Here is an 18,392-nt window from a genome sequence, read left to right on the forward strand (position 1 = left end):
GTTCCAAGGTTTAGCAGAGTGGCAGGAGAAAAAAGGACTATTTGGCTTCATGTTCATGTAGAGCCTCAAGGCCTGAGTTTTGTTCTGATCTTTGGATGAGGTTTATTTGGTCACAGAGAGATCCACTGACAGGACCGAAGAATAAAAGGCCCACTGGGAAGCTTTAACTTTTCTATGACTTGCCTAAAGGTGTTTTGACATTTTTACATATACCAGGAACGCTCTGGAAAAAGCACAGACCTTTCTCAACCTTTGACAAAATCTGGGTGACACAGTTAATATGAGATCATTGTTAATAGATGCTCATGGAGTAGTATCTATGGTTTTAATTCTGTGTTTCATATCCACAGTGAGAGTTTAAATGGGTTGGTTAGGAGAAGAAACTTAGTGAGTACCTTAAGGAAAAAAGAGTCATTTATAATTTTTTAAAAAATTAAATATATGACTATGCATGGATTTGAGCCAGAACAGAAAACCAGTTCTAGAGTCTTTTTCATCTCCTTGTTTCTCTCTTGTGGCCTATTATATAGTTTCCCTCTTGTCTTAGTTTCTTTGCACATTCTTCTCCATTCCCTTCTCATTCTTTCCAGGTCAAATCCCGGAGGAACTTAGCTCGGCTAGCTTGGCTCACCGTTACTACCTTTGTTGGGTGAGGCTCTTTGAATTAATGCACCTAGTGGGTTTCTCGTCCACTTCACCTACCATTGATTCGACTGGCAGCCAGTGCTTTGCCGAGAACAGCCCAGCTCTGCCTCCCTTGGCAGGGGCAGGTCTGCAGGTTCCCAGCAGAAGAGAAACTTGACTGACAGATCCCGAATACATAAGTGTCAGGTGTGTGAGTATGAGGGAGGGAAATTGCCTTGAGCAGATCAGTGGCTTAGCCTCAGAGGCCTCCTGTGCTCTCATAGTTGCACAACCCCCTCATCATTTTACCTTTACTATGAACAAGATTTTCTCTCTCATATATATATGAGGTGTATATATATATATATCCAGTTTCTCAGAGACTCCAAAAAGGAGTAGCAAAGAGTTCTGGTCTTGGGGGTGGGGTGGAAAGGCTCGTAAGGGCAAAGCATTTCAAAGGATTTCTCTTAAGATTGTTGAAATTTGAGCCTACAGTTGAATTTCATTTTCCATCTCAAATCCCAGATCCCATTCTGCCACTTACCAGCTGTGAGACCTTGAGAAAGTGTATTTCGTCTCTATAATGGGCATAATGCTCCGTTATATCTACTTCCACACTTTGTGAGGATTAAATGGGATAACACATGTAGAGTGCTTAACCCAGTTCCTGGCACACAGCAGAGGCTCTGTATGTTTTAGCAATTTTTTTATGCAATTACTTGATTGCTGTGCATTTATTTAATCAACGTTTATTCAGAGCTTATCCTGTGTGAGATATTTCTCTAAAGTACTTAAGGTACCCAAAATGATTTAAAATTTTAAACATTGAAGTGATACTTAAAAATTTAACAACCATCCGAGTTATACTACTAACTTTTTGAGCAAAGCCCCCACAAATGCAGAATCTTCTAGGATCAATGAGTTTGGGTATTGTTCTAAGCTACAGACCAAAGAAATTCTTTCTAAAAAGTTCATGACAGTGAATTGACGTAATTGAGATGGAATTTTTCTTGAAAGCAAATTTTTAAGTAATGATTAAAGTTCATAGTATTTAAATAGACTGGGAAATTATGCCAAAAGAGACACCATCAAGCTTCAGAAACCATACACTGCTTAAAAGTTTTGAAACTGAATAATTTTTTTACATGACATTTCTTCTCAAAACAAACATTTTTCCCCCTTGAATGAAAAATGCTATGCTAACTCATATCCTCCCCAAACACTCCTTGCCCTGCAATAACTTATCAGTGTGTGCACAGGATGGGGAAAAAAAAAAAAAAGCTAAGGAAGTAGTTTTCAGTTTCAAGTTTCCAAAGGGTGATTATAAATAACAACCAGTGTGTTTGAACAATGGTGTTTTCTAGTTAATTTAATTTTTTTGTTTACTTGGGAATTAACTCTGATACCCTTTCCATTTTGATCCATGTTGAAATTTACTGGAGGATGGTGAATGGTGCGGGGTCATGAGCAGGGCTGTTAATTCTTACACAAGACATTCAAGAAACATTTGTTGAGTGTACTGAGCTATAGATGTACACGGTAAAGAGGACTGGGCAGATGTGTTGACTCCAAGATATGCTCGAGGAGTCTTCAACCCCTTTTATAGCAACCCCCAGTAAAAAGATACATTTTATATTGCAAACCATTTACCAACACACACACACACACACACACACACACACACACACACCCATATAAATAGTTGAAAGAAAGCTTTTGCAAACCTGTACTTACCAGCTGCAATGCTGTATTATTTTTACACTAATCTATTCTATTTCCTTTTTGAAAAGAATGCTATCTGTGACCTACTAAATTGATTTCATGACCTGTCATTGAACTATGATGTATAGCTTGAAATACTCTGTTTTGAAAAATAATTCTCTTATGTTGGCCTGTTTCGTTGTCATTTGCATAATTCACCTAAGCATAGTACTCAGGAGGATAAAGCTTTTCTAGTTATTTCCTTTCTCTTTAGAAAAACTGAACCAAATTTCTTGTTTAATACTACGATTTCAATTTGGATTAATTTAGCTTTTGGTTACTATTACTTCAGTGACAGCCTATTCCTGAAGATTTGACCTTAAAGAAATTGCTAAATTTGACTTACCAAAGTATCCAAAATGGAGAGGATTCAATGGTTAATGAAAATTTTTGAAAATAAGAAATTGTAAGATTACAGTAAAATAACCTTGAAGCACCTGACATGAAATTAAGATTTAAAAAGAATCTAAGAAAGAACGCCCCATCAAGCCAATGAATGACCTGAATACATTCTAGAGTCCTTTCTTTTGTGGTCTACTCAGTTTTGCTTTCTCCTGGCATCAGGAATCATTACTGTGGTATCCTGGTCCGATTCCCTGTTACGGGGTATGCAGTGCATATGTTTTTCAAAAGAGTTTTTTTTAACACAAACCCAGTATGTCAGAGCCTTGAGATTTGCAGAGCTTAAAACCTCATATATGGACAAAAAACAGCTTCTTCCACTTTCTTTGACTCTTTGATTAAAGGCTTAATTTGTCATGGGTTGGGAGGTGACGGAGGGGTGGAACAGAGGTGGTTTTCACAAGCACTGATGTGGCTAGTTGTCCAGGGTGGGAATGTTCTATCAAGCAGGCAAGCTCCCAGGTATTTATTGAGTGCCTGCTGGATTCTTAGCCAGCCTCATGCTGCTAAAACCATTAAGTGCTAAACTGTCATGGTACACGTTGCAAAACCTCCAATTTCTTTTCCTACAGCTGCCGTGTGGCTCTTTATATAGCCTGAGGGGCGTGTTGTGCAACAGAATCCGGCACTCCAGGCATTGTGTTCCTGGTACCATTGGAAGTGATAGGGCAGACCTGAAGGATCATGGAAGCAAATATTCAGTGCACATTTATTCCCAGGCCTGACTCAAAAGGGCTGTGTGATTTGAGGAATTACCCCAGCCGTGCGTCCTTATTCCCAGAGCGTCAAACCACAGGGCAGTTGGGCTGATGCGTTTGCACCTGCGTGGTGTCTGTACCATTGTTACTGTCACCCTGAGTCACTGGGCGTTAGTGACCGCCTTGTGGGCTGCAACAGTGTAGGTGGGGGCGTCGGTCGCCGTAGGGCTAGGGTGGGTTGACTTTGGTTCATATTTTGATCCTGCCACACCACACCAGCTCTGTGACGCCCGACACTTCACTGGAGTCCACCAGGAACTGGTTTCCCTAGCTATAGCTAGGCAACAGTACCTACCAAGTAAGGTTGTTGAGAAGTTAAAAGAAAATAAAAAATATGAGTTACCCTGTATCTAATGCTTACTCTGTGCCTGGCCGGCACAGTTCTGAGGGCTTTTCCCATTACACGTATGAACTCACTCAATTCCCAGCCTGACCCTATGGGGTAGGTATTATCGTTTCCATTTTCCAGAGGAGGCTGAGTTGGATTTGTGCAAGATGGCACAGGCAGGGAGCAGCAGAGCAGGGATACGAACCCAGGCAGCCCATCTCCAGAGCCCACACTCTTCACAGAGTATTGGTGTGGACCTCAGGAACACAAAACTGTTTTGAAAAGGTTCCGCGGCATCCCAGATTCATTCCGTGAATAGTCAACACACTTTCCTCGGTGCCACTTGGGTGTGAGGCCCTGTGCTGGGTGCTGTGGGAAAGCCCAAATAGTACGTTGTTGTCACATATAATGGGTTTCCCTCTAAGGGAGGGAGCTAAGTGGAGATGGCTACATTAATTTTGGGGATGAGCAGGGACTGGTAATGAGTGGTGGAGGCTGCCGATTGGCTAAGGGTGAGGTAGAATGAAGGGAGGGCTCAGGGATACTGCCGAAGTGTCAGACTTGGACGTTAAGAGAATGGAAATGCCATTAACGGCATGGGGAGGTGCAGTGGAGCCTAGCACCCTGGGCAGGGGGAATGGTAAGGGGAAGGTGGTACTGGTCACAGTAACTTTACCTCTAGTGTTGGTTGTCAAACAGAACATGCAGTGAACACGTTTGTTCCTTGTTAATTCACTCCACAAATGTTTAATGAGCATCTATTTTGCGTCATGGGCTCTTAGGCAGGCTCTGAAGTCCTTCCCATCCCAGAGCTCACATTGATTGTGAATTTATAGCAAAAGGCTTTAAAACTGTTAGTCTTTTGTGTGTGATTTCCCCTCTCAATTTTATTTGCTGTCTCTGTCTTCACTGGTAGCTCACATTAGTACCTGGGGCGAGAGCATAAAATAGGGGTCTAGGCACTTGTCACTGCACACCTCTTAATGTTTTAAGTTACAGTCAGGATAACAAACTGTTAGATAAAAGACATTCTAGGGGCGCCTGGGTGGCGCAGTCGGTTAAGCGTCCGACCTCAGCCAGGTCACGATCTCGCGGTCCGGGAGTTCGAGCCCTGCGTCGGGCTCTGGGCTGATGGCTCAGAGCCTGGAGCCTGTTTCCGATTCTGGGTCTCCCTCTCTCTCTGCCTCTCCCCCGTTCATGCTCTGTCTCTCTCTGTCCCAAAAATAAATAAACATTGAAAAAAAAAATTAAAAAAAAAAAAAAAAGACATTCTATCTTCCTACTTGGACAAAAGTACCCCCTCAGCACTTGCGAGGCCAGGTTTGAGTTAACCATAGTTACTCAGCTTGGGGTTTTCTGTACTGTTTAGAGAGATAGCACAGGTTTGTGGCCCCTCTTCCTCCCTGCCTCAGGCACTAGTTGAGCGACCTTGGGGGCACGCAAGGGGACATCCCTCCTGCATGTTTAAGCCTTGTTCACCTCCCACACGCCACTAGTAGCCACTTGGTGGCAGTCCTTTGGGCCTAGCCCAGTCTGCCCTCAGGAGAACTGACCCAAGAAAGGCTGCAACTGGCCCCAGAAGTGGGATTGAGGGCATTGGTTTAGGAAATTCTAGAGTTCCAAGAACCTGGAAGTAGGGACACAGGCTCTGTGGACTTTTTGCCTCGCGCGGAGGAGCCGATAGCAGAGGCCTGAACGTAGCCTCTAAGGTGTGGAGCTGAAGACAGGACCCCACTTGCCTTATGTCTGGGATGTTATTGCTTTATTAGGATCTTGTTGTTTGTGCTTTGATAATCTACCAGTAAACAGTACAAATATGTTCCTACAAGATTAGTGTGAGCCCTTATCTAAACTTTAATGCCTGTCATAAAGTAAAGTTTTTCAGATATTTCTTTTTGTAAACCTTGCCCAGAAAGCAAGCAAACAAGCAAGCAAGCAACCAAGAAAAAGAAATGGAAGGAGGGAGGGAGGAAGGAAGGAAGAAAGAGAAAGAAAGAAAGAAAGAAAGAAAGAAAAGGAGAAAAGGAGAAAAGAAAAGAAAAAAGAAAGAAAAGAAAAGAAGAAAAAGAAAAGAAAAGAAAAGAAGAAAAAGAAAAGGAACAGCAAAAAGGCATTCATGACTCTGGTCTTAGTTTTAGCAACTGCTAAAAAAAACGTTCTCGGGTATTTAACAACCAAACCAAACTGAGACAGACGCTGCTCCCTTTGCTGTAACTTCTGCAGACGTTGTTGTTCCACATAAGTTCAGGGAAGCCCCTGATTTGCATTGTTGCAATTTTCCATTTACTGCAATTTATCTCTCTCATGATTCCTCCTAATAATTAATTTCCTACATTTGTAATTTGTTGCCCGTTATCAAAGCTGCTTCACAGCACCTCATTGTTTGCCGAGATCTCAGTCTGAAAATCAGAAAGCATCACCTTTAGATGTTGTTAATGAAGAGTTCATTAGTTCCGTTAAGTTCAAAACCATGCACTCCACCCATTGTGCCACATTTTGTGCCACATTCAGAAAGATCTGAATGGCTGGGACCTGGTTCCTCCCTTTCAAGAGCTCACAGGCTGGTGCTTGAGACAGACGTGGGAGCACATCAATTACAAGAACACACAACAAATATTACTACAGGGGGAGCTCTGTGGGGAGGGAGGACTACGGCATTGACACTTAGACCTGGGGGATTCTGAGAAGATCTCACTGAGGAGTGGGCATTTCCATTGGGTCTTAAAGATGAGTAGGAGTTGGCCGGACAAGTAAGACAATCATTGTTGTCCATTTTCCTTTTGAATTATTATTTTTTTTTCTACTTGTATATAATTCATGAGATGTCTGGATCTTCTAATGCCGTTGCTCATGAATTAGATTTTTCTGTGTTTTCTTATTGTTCACCCAGTGTCTCATGTATGGAACAGAGTTTTGTGTATAAGTGTCAGTGTTATCATCTATAAAATGGGAACAACTAGTACCTACTTCATATAGTTGTTTTGACGATCCCCAAAAATATGGTGTGTAGGTGCTTAGCACTGTGTCTGTGTGGGAGTTAGACTTGTGTTTGGCTCTTAGAGCTCCAACTCTCATGGCTTAACCAAGTCGGGGTTTGTTTTCCTGGTGAATTAGGAAGTCCCTGGGGAAGCAGTGCAGGGCTGGTGTAGAGAACTAGGATAGTTCCAGTGTCCCAGAATCCTGTGAACTTTCGTCTCTGCCTTCCTTAGCATATGGCTTCCTTTTTTATGCTTGTTAAGTCATGGTAACAAGATGGCCACTCCGCCTCCAGCCTCATGTTCTATTCAGGAAGAAGGAAAGAAAAAGGAAAGGGTAATGCCTGTATCGGGAAAGCCAAAACTCGCCCAGAAATCTCTACGAGACTTCTATTTAGATGTCACAGGCCAGAACTTTTCTCATGGCCTCCCCTGACTGTAAGGGAATCTGAGAGGGCAGATATTTAAATCTACCCATTTTGAGATCATAAGCAGGATTGAGGGTCTCATAGTAAAGAGAAGGACCGAGGATATTGTGCAAGCAGCCAGCAGCCTCTGCTACCCTCAACAGTTGCTATTACCTTGCAGAAGACTCTCGATAAGTGTTTGTACAGTTGGATTAAGCCATCACTCTTCCATTCTGGTCCAGGTCGCCATCATCTCTTGCTACGGTAAGAGTGTCCTAACTGATCACTCCCGCCTCCATTCTTCCCTTTCTACAGTCCATTTCCCACTGGGGGTCAAAGTGATCTTTTAAAAATGCAAGTTGAACCAAATGTAAGAGCTAAAGCTATAACATTCCTAGAAGAAAAAATAGTGTTTAAGCTCATGACGTTGGATTTGGCAGTGATTTCTTGGATATGTATGACAAAAGCATAGACAACAAAAGAAAAAAAAACAGATAAGTTGGACTATATTAAAACTAAAAACCTGTGCATCAAAGGGCATAACTGAGTAAAAGGCAATTACAAGAATGAGAGAAAATATTTGCAAATGATATATCTGATAAGGAGTTAATATCCAGAATATATATGAAGAGCTCCTACAAGTCAACAACTAAAAACCAAACAACCGAATTGAAAAATGGGCAAAGGATTTGAAAAGATACATCTTCAGGGATGATATGCAAAAGGCCAACAAACACATGAAAAGCTGCTCGATCTCATTAACCATTAGGGAAAAGCAAAGGAAAACCACAATGAGACCCCAGCTTACGTTCATTAGGATGAGGGAGATTCTGATTCAGACTCATGGTACAACAAGGATGAGCCTTGAAGACATTTTGCTAAGTGAAATAAGTCACAAAAGGATAAATATTGTAATATTCTATTTATATGAGATTAGGTATCAAAAGTAGTCCCATTCATAGAGCCAGAAAGTGCAGTGGTGGTTCACAGGGGCTGAGGGAGGGAGGCAGGAGGAGTTTTTTGTTTTTTTAGTGGGTATAGTTTCAGTTTTGTGATATGGAAAAGTTCTGCAGATTGGTTGCACAACAATTGTACACTTAAAAATTAAGATGGCAAATGGTACATTTTGTGTTATATGTATGTTACCATAAAAAAGTAAGTCAGATCACAGCATTCTCGCATAGAATCTTCTAGTAGCTCCTCCCTGCACCAGAATAAAATCCAAATGACCCCTTTTGAACTACAGGCCCCACTGATTTGTGAACTGCCTACCTCCATGACCTCATGTAATAGCACTGTCTTTACATGGAATGTGCCAGTGTCACTGATCATCTGTCTCATAGATCAGACCTGCTAAACTCCTTCCCGCCATAAGGCTTTTGCTCTGCTTCTGTCTTTGCTTGGAACATTCTTTTCTATTTCCACACAGTTGGCTCCTCACCATCCAGATGTAGGGTCAAATATTTCCTCTTCAAAGCAATCCTTCCCTAACCCTGTCTAAGGGAGCCCTTCGTCACACCTTCGTCACCATCTATCATATTGCCTTGTTTAATTTATTCATAGCCCTTTTTTGCTGTGTGAAATTATCTGATTTGTTTATTACCTGTCTCCTTCAGCAGAATCGTAAAGCCAGATGACAGCAGAGACTCTGGTGTGCTGCTGCATTCTCAAGGTGGACACACATAGGCCCTGAATAAATTTTAAACAAATAATTGAATTCAACTAACATTTATTGGGTTCTCATTATGTTCCAGGCAGTGTACTAGGCACCAAGCAAAAATAAACATTATGTGATTGGCTTCATAATGATCTAGCAGTAGGGTAGAACTTTTCTTAAGACCGGAATCTCCAGGACCACCACCTGTTGAGGACCTGCCTTAGAAAGAAAGCAGACCTGTGTGATGTAGGGAGACCCCGATGGCTCAGTTGAGTCCCTGTTTCAAGTTTCATCCGTGGTTAGCACCCTTAGACTTTTTAATTTCATGAGCCCTTAGATTCCTTTGTATGCTTCTGCCAGTGTGAGCTTGGTTTCTGCCCCTTGCAGACCAGAGTCCTGACCCATAAATATGTAAGAGAGTTGTTGTGAAGAGGAATGGGTTCCGTGCATTGTGAATGTAAGTGGACGTACATACAGAGATGGAGACAATTGTATTTTCTAGTTCCTCTTAGGAAGGACACAGCATTTATTTGAGAAGGAGAGAACTGAGATAGAGAGATAGAAGTTGAATTTCTTTACATGTGAGAGAAAAGAATCCCCTTATTAATCCAGTAGGAGAGGAAGGAGGAAGAAGAGAGGAGGAAGGGGTGATGTTGGAGGTCATGAGATGCTGAAATTAATTCAACCTCATAATCCCTACATCATCAATAAAGTCATTAAATCTTCAATGCTTGGGTACAGGTGGATTTGTATGGGTGGGAGGTCCAGGGAACATGTTGCAGGGGCTGGACTTTGTAGTCTGGGTGGACAGGATATAGGCAGTACAAAGGGAGGGGTAGAGAAAGGCCTGATGAAGGACGTCCCAGAAGTCATAGAAAATGTAGAGGAGGCATTGGAGCCTCTCCAGGCTGTGGATTTGGGCTCCTGTTACGTCGCTCAGGATCTCCCAAGAAAGTGCGAGGGGCCCAAGGTGATGTCTATGTACATGTTTTTTGCTTCTATTAAATATATTCTCAGTACCCTGTATTTCATTCATGTGTTAACATAAATAGTTATGTATATACATATTACAGTCTTTTGGCCGTATGTTTATTTTTTATTTTATGCAGAACTTTTCTTCCAAAGCCTTTCAGGCTCTTTTAGAAGTTTCAGTGTATTTTATACATTTCAACCTATTTTAGAAGCTCCATCCTTCTGTTCTGTGATTGCCATAGGGTTGCTGTGATCATCCCACTTTGAATGCTTTCACAGGAATTTGTTTTTCTTCTAAAAACATGGCCCCATGCCAGAACCTGATTATAGAAATCTGAGCCAATGGTCAGTGTCAACTCCAGAAGGAAATGTTATGAATTTCCAACATATTGTATAATCCAGCCTTTCTGAAATGAATGATGCCATTTTAAAAGCAAGAAGTAATCACAGCACATGCTGTGCTCTGTGGCTCGTCATCATCGTGGATCCGAAGACAGACCCTGGACGGATCTTCTACCTGGGACCCAGTCAAACAGGACCCAAGGACAGAGTTGCTGTCCTCCGTGAGGAGAGGCTCATGGCCCTCGGGCTGGAGGATGGCAGTGCCTAGGGATGCTGGTCACCCTGCTCTCACATCCTTGTCATTCGGTCCTTTTGGCATCTATACCATTTGCTACAGAGAGTAAATAGATGGAGGTGATAGGAAGCAGTTAAAGACAGGCTCTGGTTCAGTCCTAGTTTCCTCTACTTGAAGCCTCTTTCCTCTTTAAGCCTCAGTTTCTTCATCTGTAAAATTATGCTAGTCAACACCTATCCTGCAGAGTGTTGTAAGGATTAGGCACGGATATGGCATACAAAGCACTTAGCCTGGGGTTCGTACTTAGAAGCCTCTCAAAGGGAAGCCATTAAATGTTCTTACTATCATCAGTGCATGGAGGAGAGTTTTCATTGGTGTGAAAAGGCAAATGTACGGAAATTATGAGAGATTGGCAGGAAAAACAAACAACGGGTAGCAGAAACATCTACACAAAATGGGTTACTTTACTAATAAGAAAAGGAAAAGAAAATTGATTTTGAAAAAAATTCAGTTTACTAAAGCACCTCTGGTGGCCTTATAGCCAATAGTCATGACTCTGAAGATGTATATTTCTTCCAATATCTGACTGCACTAGAACAGATGGTTTGAAAACAATACGAGCTAAATTCTAGGAAATTCTACATATTTGGGGGATGATGATGTGCAACATTTTGAAATAACGGGTAACAGTGCTCACCTGAAACGACCTTGAAACTTGACAAAGCATTTAAAAATAGACTGAACCAAATTTTAATGTTCTGGAAACATGCAGCATTATGAGGCTAGAACAAGTTGTTCGCGGATTAGTTTCATGTCCTGTTCTGGGACTTTATCTATCTATTTATTTTTTTGCACTTAATACTACCAAATGGTAACTTGTGTTATTTTCTAGTGGTATCATGTGTTTTCATTTTATCACAGGACGAGATTATGTTGTCCTTCAGAGCAGGGACCAGGTCTTAAAATTCTTTTGCCACAGTTATAGTACCTGACTGTGAGAGAGTTCAGTATGTAGGAGGCGCTAAGTAAACACTTGAAAGAGAGATGTTTCATCTTTCTTTCAGGCTTATTATCCAATTAATTCATTCTCATTCCACATGAAAACCCTAAAATGTCTTCATTATTGTACTAGGAGATAAAGTGTAGAAGGAGCTAGAGAATTCTTAATCTCAAAATGTTTAGTTATTCCTGCAGATTAAAAAATAAACCTCAGCTTCTCTTCCATAATCAGATATAGATGTTTATTACTCAAAAACAAAACAAAACTTTCTCACTGATTTAGTGGCTGACAGATCTCACACTCTATGGTGCTAATTGCCCTATTTATGTCTCTTTTTTTTTTTTCCATTTGAAACAGAAGTACTGAAGCAAATGCATGACCAGACTGAAGGATGGCTGACTTTCTGTATCAGTTGCTATACTCTGATGTCTTCTAGAAGAGAGGAGAGTGAGACAGGAGGCTGCTGGAGTATCTCCAACAGGTAAAGCCCATGTTCTGATAGGGCAGTGGCAGTGGAGATAAGAGGTGGGGCCAGTTTCCAAATCTGGATTGCGTTTGTTTGGTTGGAAGACAGAATTTGTCGATGGCTTGGTGCGAAGGAGAAGGAAGAGTGGAGGGTGAAGCCAAGATTTCTAGCTTGGGGGACAGGAGACTGGAAAGACCACCTACAGAGTCAAGGACAGAAGGAACAGGTTGAAGCATGGTGAGGAACTGGGTAAAATAATTCATATAAGGACACATTGGGTGTGAATTCATTCTGAGACTTCTGTGGTGTGTGAATACCCCACCTCTTGGTTTTCTCACCTGTAAGGGGTATTATCCCTCCTCGGGCTTTCCTCCACACTCCTCCCAGAGGGTGGAGCCGAGCTCTGATCTTAGCATCCCTTGATTTTTTTTCACTTGGCTTGAGTGTCTACTTTATTCATCTTCAAGATTTATTAGAAAGATTCCAAATTATCTGCAGCCTCTTCCTAAGGACATTATCTTGGAAACAATGTTAGAACATCTGTTTTTTCCAACTCAGTATGTGATCTGAGATCTTCTATTTCCATCTACCTGGAAAGGTTTCAGATTGTGCTTACGTTATGACCTCCTTGAAGGCAGGAAGACTCTCTCTCCTGACAATTGGTTTGAAAGTCTTGCAAGCAAATGGAAATTGTATTCCAAATCAGGGGAGCATTTCATTGAGATCCTGGGGCACGAGAATAAATCCAGTGCTGTAATAGGCAGACCCCCAGAGTGAGGCTCAGAATAATCTGTTTTATTGCAGTTGCTCTGCTCCTAATTAGTTGCTTAAATTATTTAATCTCTCTAGGACTCAGTTTACTCAATTATAAAAGTAAGGGACAAGATAATCACAAAAAAACCCCAATATAGTTAATATGTTATAGTTAATATGTTAATAGTTCTATGTTATAGTTCTATGTTAATAGTTAATATGTGTATAGATTACTTACTACATGATAGGCACGGTGCTAAGCATATACATGATCTCACTTTCTTATCAGCAATCCTTTGAAGTGGGTACTATTTTCACTTTCCAATTGCAGATGAAAAACTGAGGCTCGGACACTTTAAACAAGGTACTGAGGTTCAAAAGCTAGCAAGCATTGCATCTGAATTCCAATCTGGATCTCTCAAACTCCCAAGCCTTTGCCCTTATCCACTGGATCACTTTTTCTCAAGGTCCCTACCACTTCCTTCTGACATTTTCAAATTTGAAACAACAACAAAATTGCAGTGAACAGAATCATGGTGATTTCTTCTCCCTTTGCCCAAATCTAACAAGACTGCTGGAGAGCCAAAAAGTCTTTAAAAATGTGAACAAGGCCAGTTCTGGATTTTAATTGATCTTGTAACATGTCGGGAGCCTAGCTCTGTACCCAGGGGAAGATGGGAACCACACACCTCCCTTGTTAGCTCTGAAGGCAGGCCAGGAAGTGCATGAGTGTTTATCATAAGCTGCCACTGTCCTTGCCTCCACGTACCACTCGTGATTCAGAGGAAAGCACTGTGGACAGGATGTAGATATCATAGCACTGCTCTGAAGCTTCGGTGGGTGCCCTGGTGACTGAGAACTGTTGCCTTGGGAACATTCCCGAAGTGAGTTTAAGACACTGCTTGTAGTTACTTGTTAGATGTTGGTTAATGATACCTGCTAGTGCAATAGAGTCTAACGTCTGTGTCGAATCAGTAAGTTTAGAAAAACCACAACACCCTCCCCCCACCATTAATGCAATCCCTAAGCACCTCCTCGGGACCAGTCGCAGGGTAGGTATTGAGGACACAAAGCTGCACTAGACGTTGAATGTACCCTCAGGAGCCGTGGGGAGGAGACAGACACACCAAAAATACAGCCCTGCTGAGGGAAGCACAGTGCACTGAGAACAGAGTAGGCTGAACCTAAAATAATTCCATGGAGGAGTTAAATTTGTGGCTGAAGGTCCCTAAATAGAGGTTCTATGTCCCCTTTCTGATACTCATCACTGAACTAGATATAAATCTATAGCAACTTTTATGCTGCTATCTAAGAGAGAAGCTGATGGATAGATGTGGCTGGAAAGTGAAAAATACGCCATCAAACCAGAGAAGACCCTTCAGGGTCTTATGAGTGCCCATGGAAAGCTTTCTGTCAAGAACCATGTATTTTCAGAAACTAGGCCACAAACACTGGCAATTTTTAATATAACAAGACTGTAGAAATGGAATGCAGGACTGTGTTACCTCAGACTTGTTCTTCAGTCTGCTACAGCATGTAGCGAAGCCCAGATGGTTCCAGGTGGGTCCGAGGACTGTGCTCTGCAAATGACTTAGGGGCCAAGGTTGATGGAGGTTCCACCCCCTTTAATACATACTTTCCATCATTGTCCCGGGCATACATATCTGGCCAGGGTAAGGGGAAAGAGCATAGGGGATATTACATAAGAGGATTTTACAGGCTAGGCTGACCGGGAAGTGATACAAATCACCTCTGGTCACATTCAGTGTCTGGGCTTACTGCTAAGTGGCCAACGGTGGCTGGGAAACGCAACCCACCCATTCGTGATGCCAGGAAGAGAGGAAATAGCTGGTGGACAGCAAACAGTTTTTGCCACAACCATGAATGGGGAATGGAGAACTAAGCCAGAGAGGCTTCTGGAGACCCACCTGAGAGAAGAAAAGGCTGGAGGGAAGAGAACAGGATACCCTCTGCTGAAACAGTTTATGTTCCCCACTTCCTCTCCCAGGGAATAAGGCCGAGTCACAAAGCAGCAAATGCCTCCAGAATTTGCAGCCTGAAGTCGTCTAGAAACCTGTGTGTCTATATGCAATTTATACCTTTAGTGTATGCTATGAGTATTACATGGTGTATTCTGATTATTATGCTCCTTGTTAGGAGTTCAAATGTCACCCATCCCTAAACCATAACCATAACCATAACCAGAAGAAGAAGGAGGAGGAGGGGGAGGAGGGAGAGGAGGAGGTGGAGGGGGAAGAGGGAGAGGAGGAGGAGGAGAGGGAGGAGGGAGAGGGGAAGGAGAAGGGGAGGGGGAGAGAAGGGGGAGGGGGAAGAGGAGGAGGAGGAGGAGAAGAAGAAGAAGAAGAAAAGGAGCTATTAGATACTGAACTGTCATTGGCCAAATTGAGTTTTCTCAACAAAACAATCAAGTAGCTACTATTATTATAAAAATTTTGCAGATGGGTGCGCCTAGTGGCTCAGTTGGTTAAGCGTCCAACTTCTTTTCAGGTCATGATCTCATGGTTCGTGAATTTGAGCCCCGCTTTGGGTTCACTGCTGTCAGCGCAGAGCCAACTTCTGGTCCTCTGTCCCCCCTCTCTCTCTGCCCCTCCCCTGCTCATGAACGCTCTCTCTCTGTCTCTGTCTCTCTCTCAAAAGTAAATAAACTTAGAGGCACCTGGATGGCTCAGTTGGTTAAGTGTCTGACTTCAGCTCAGGTCATGAGGCCGCAGCTCTTGGGTTCGAGCCTTGCGTTGTGCTCTATGCTGATAGCTGGGAGCCTGGAGCCTGCTTCAGATTCTTTGTCTGTCTGTCTCTCTCTCTGCCTCTCCTCCACTTGCACTTTGTCTCTCACTCTCTCAAAAATAAACATTAAAAAAACTTTTAAATTTTATATAAGTAAACAAACAAACAAACAAACAAACAAACCTAAAAAAAAGAATTTTGCAGATGAGGAAATTCAGGCTTAGGAAAGTTGTATTATGAGCGGTTAATATAAATCAGATAATGTTACTCTTATGCTTAAAAAATTTAGTGGCTTCCTGTTGTGATTAGAATAATCCAGCCTCCTTACTTTGGCCTCTATGCTCTCTATAATATGGCCCAACTTATATCTGGGTCTTTCTCTATGCTTCTTTCTCTATGCTCTAGTCTCAAGGGCCTTCTTTTTGTGTGAAACCCCAAATTAATCTTGCCTTAGAGCCTCTGGACTTTCTTTACCCTTGGCCCCGGATTCCTCAAATGCCTAGATTGTTTTTGTTAATCAGATTGCAGGTCAAATCCCATATCTTGAAAGAGGCCTTCCCTGACTATTCTGTTTAAATTAGCATTTTCTTCCCCTGAATTGCTCTCTGTCATCTTCCTCTGTATCATTTTCTTCATGGCATTTATCTCCCTGCAACTATTTTGGTAGTACATCTAGTTTGCTTTCTCCCCTCTCACTGTAAAGCCCCCAAGAATGATGCCCCTGCCCATTTTGTCCGCTGCTGTGTTCCCAGAGCCTAGGACAGCACTTGGCACAGAGGGCACCTAGTAACTATTGCTGAATGAATGAAGAAAAGAGTAATGCAACCCATGTTATAAGATTAGCAAGGGACGGAGCTGGTATTCAAACTCTGTTCTTGCTTATATTAAAAGCAGTTTGTGACCATCTACTATAAAGCCTGCTAGGCATTCAGTAAACACTGTTGTTTGGACCCAGCAGCAAGAGAACTTGACACATCTTAGCGCCATCAGTGACTGCTCGTCAGGATGCCCCATTTGCGGGCTCTGTCATTTACGACAAGCTACACAATCCTCCAAGTCTGAATTTCTCTGTCTATGCAAAGGGGTAAAAATACCACTTATCTCATCCGTGTGGGGATTAAATGAGACAAGCATATGAAAACTTCTCTGAAGACTTTAAAACATGATATGAATGTTTATTTTTGTCAGGAAGAAAAAGAAATACACATTGTCTTCTTCAGTCCTTTCCATGGCGTGTTGTAGGAGGGCAGGAGGATGTGGTGGGAGGAGGAGGGGGTGGGAAGGGAGACGCTGAGCTTTATTTGGACCATCTCAGACCGGACGGGTGCACTGAGGTTGGGCCTGAGTACAGTCCTCTCGCAGCGTTCACGTCCGCTGATGCTGGGCACGGTTTCCGTGGGGTAGACCTGCCGAAGGGAAAGTTAGTTTCCCTGAGAACATGACCCCACCAGTGGTTCACTCCATAGTTGGAAGAAGCCTCCATGTCCCAGTGTGCAGACCCAATTGCGCCCAGTAGGGAGATGCTATGGGGAGGGTAAGTAATTGCATTTTGTGACACCAGGTTCCGGTTTACCGCCACACAGCTTGAAGTGAAATTGTTTTTTTTTTTATTTTTAAAAATGTTGTTCATTTTAAAAATGTTTATAAATGTTTATTTATTCTCTGAGGGAGAGAGAGAGAGAAGGGGAGAGAGAGAGAGAGCAAGAGGGCCCAAGCAGGGGAGGGGCAGAGAGAGGGAGACACAGAATCTGAAGCAGGCTCCAGGCTCTGAGCTCTCAGCACAGAGCCTGACGTGGGGCTTGAACCCACAAATGGCGAGATCATGACCTGAGCCCAAGTCGGACGCTTAACCAACTGAACCACCCAGGCACCCCCTGAAGTGAGTTTGTAATAGCAGCGAAGGTGATACAGAGCAGGTGGGATTTTGCCAGATTTCTCTAGCGATTCTTTGAAGACTTCAGGACACTGAATTGTCTTTGCTACCTTTTTACAAGTTTGAGAATACACAAGCAAGGTGATTAATTTCTGCTTTAAACAGATTCTTAACTTGTTTTCCTGTGTGTTGAGGAGGAGTGGGCAGGGTCCTAAATGATCTCTCCCTCTTGCTTATTTTAGAAAGAACACAATGAGATGCTTGTCTAAGCTTAGGAAGCTCTTTGGTGGCAGAGTTGGGACTAAAACTCAAGTCCTCTGACTCTCAGAACAGTGTTCTAGCCACCACATATGTTCCACTAAATGTATGTTGGAACACAGTGTGTTTTTTGAGCTTGGACTTGTTCCCTTATTTGTCTCCTGTCACATGCGGTTCTTCAGTTTAACACTGCCTCCGGCAGAAAACTATGGACACCTCTGTCTCGTAAGTCTCTGTGTATTCCCCTTTCTGAAAATCATCACAGATTTAGAGGTTTGCTTGAAGAAAAGTCCAAAAGTTTTGGAGCTGCGACAGAGCTGGGGAGCTCAAAGTGTAAGTGGAAAATATGCTAAGTTTCTCCCTAGTAGTGCTTTTCAGCTGAAGGAGGCAATGACATTTTATTTTTTTTTCTATTTGTTTTTCCTTTTTTATTTTAGAGAGAGAGAGTGAGAGAGTATGAGTGTGGGAGAGGGGCAGAGGGAGGGAGAGAGAGAGAGAGAGAGAGAGAGAGAGAGAGAGAGATTCCAAGGCAGCCTGTATGCTCAGTGTAGAGCCCAACGCGGGGAGACACCAGGACCCGGGGGTCACAACCAGAGCCGAAATCAAGAATCAGGTGCTCGGGGTGCCTGGGTGGCTTGATCCGTTGGGTGTCTGACTTCGGCTCAGGTCATGATTTCACGGTCCTTGAGTTTGAGCCCCGCGTCGGGCTCTGTGCTGACAGCTCAGAGCCTGGAGCCTGTTTTGGATTCTGTGTCTCCCTCTCTCTCTGCCCCTCCCTGTTCATGCTCTGTCTCTCTCTGTCTCAAAAATAAATAAACGTTAAAAAAAAAAAAAAA

At 42.7% G+C, this 18,392-nt stretch overlaps 1 protein-coding gene across 11 annotated transcripts in view; it reads left to right on the forward strand.

Moving 5' to 3' along the window:
- LOC125146765 (uncharacterized) overlaps positions 1–18,392 on the forward strand; it is a 325,550-nt gene that overhangs the window by 60,112 nt on the left and 247,046 nt on the right. For all 11 annotated transcript variants that reach the window (XR_007144881.1, XR_007144883.1, XR_007144880.1 and 8 more), the window contains one exon: positions 11,819–11,942. Coding sequence is in view for 2 of the 11 variants with exons in the window: in XM_047823560.1 (XP_047679516.1) it covers positions 11,819–11,942 (124 nt within the window). In the remaining 9 variants the exon portion in view is untranslated. The remainder of the gene's footprint in view (positions 1–11,818; positions 11,943–18,392) is intronic.

This window comes from Prionailurus viverrinus, chromosome D1 (genome assembly GCF_022837055.1).
Source record: "Prionailurus viverrinus isolate Anna chromosome D1, UM_Priviv_1.0, whole genome shotgun sequence".
Classification (NCBI taxonomy): domain Eukaryota; kingdom Metazoa; phylum Chordata; class Mammalia; order Carnivora; family Felidae; genus Prionailurus; species Prionailurus viverrinus.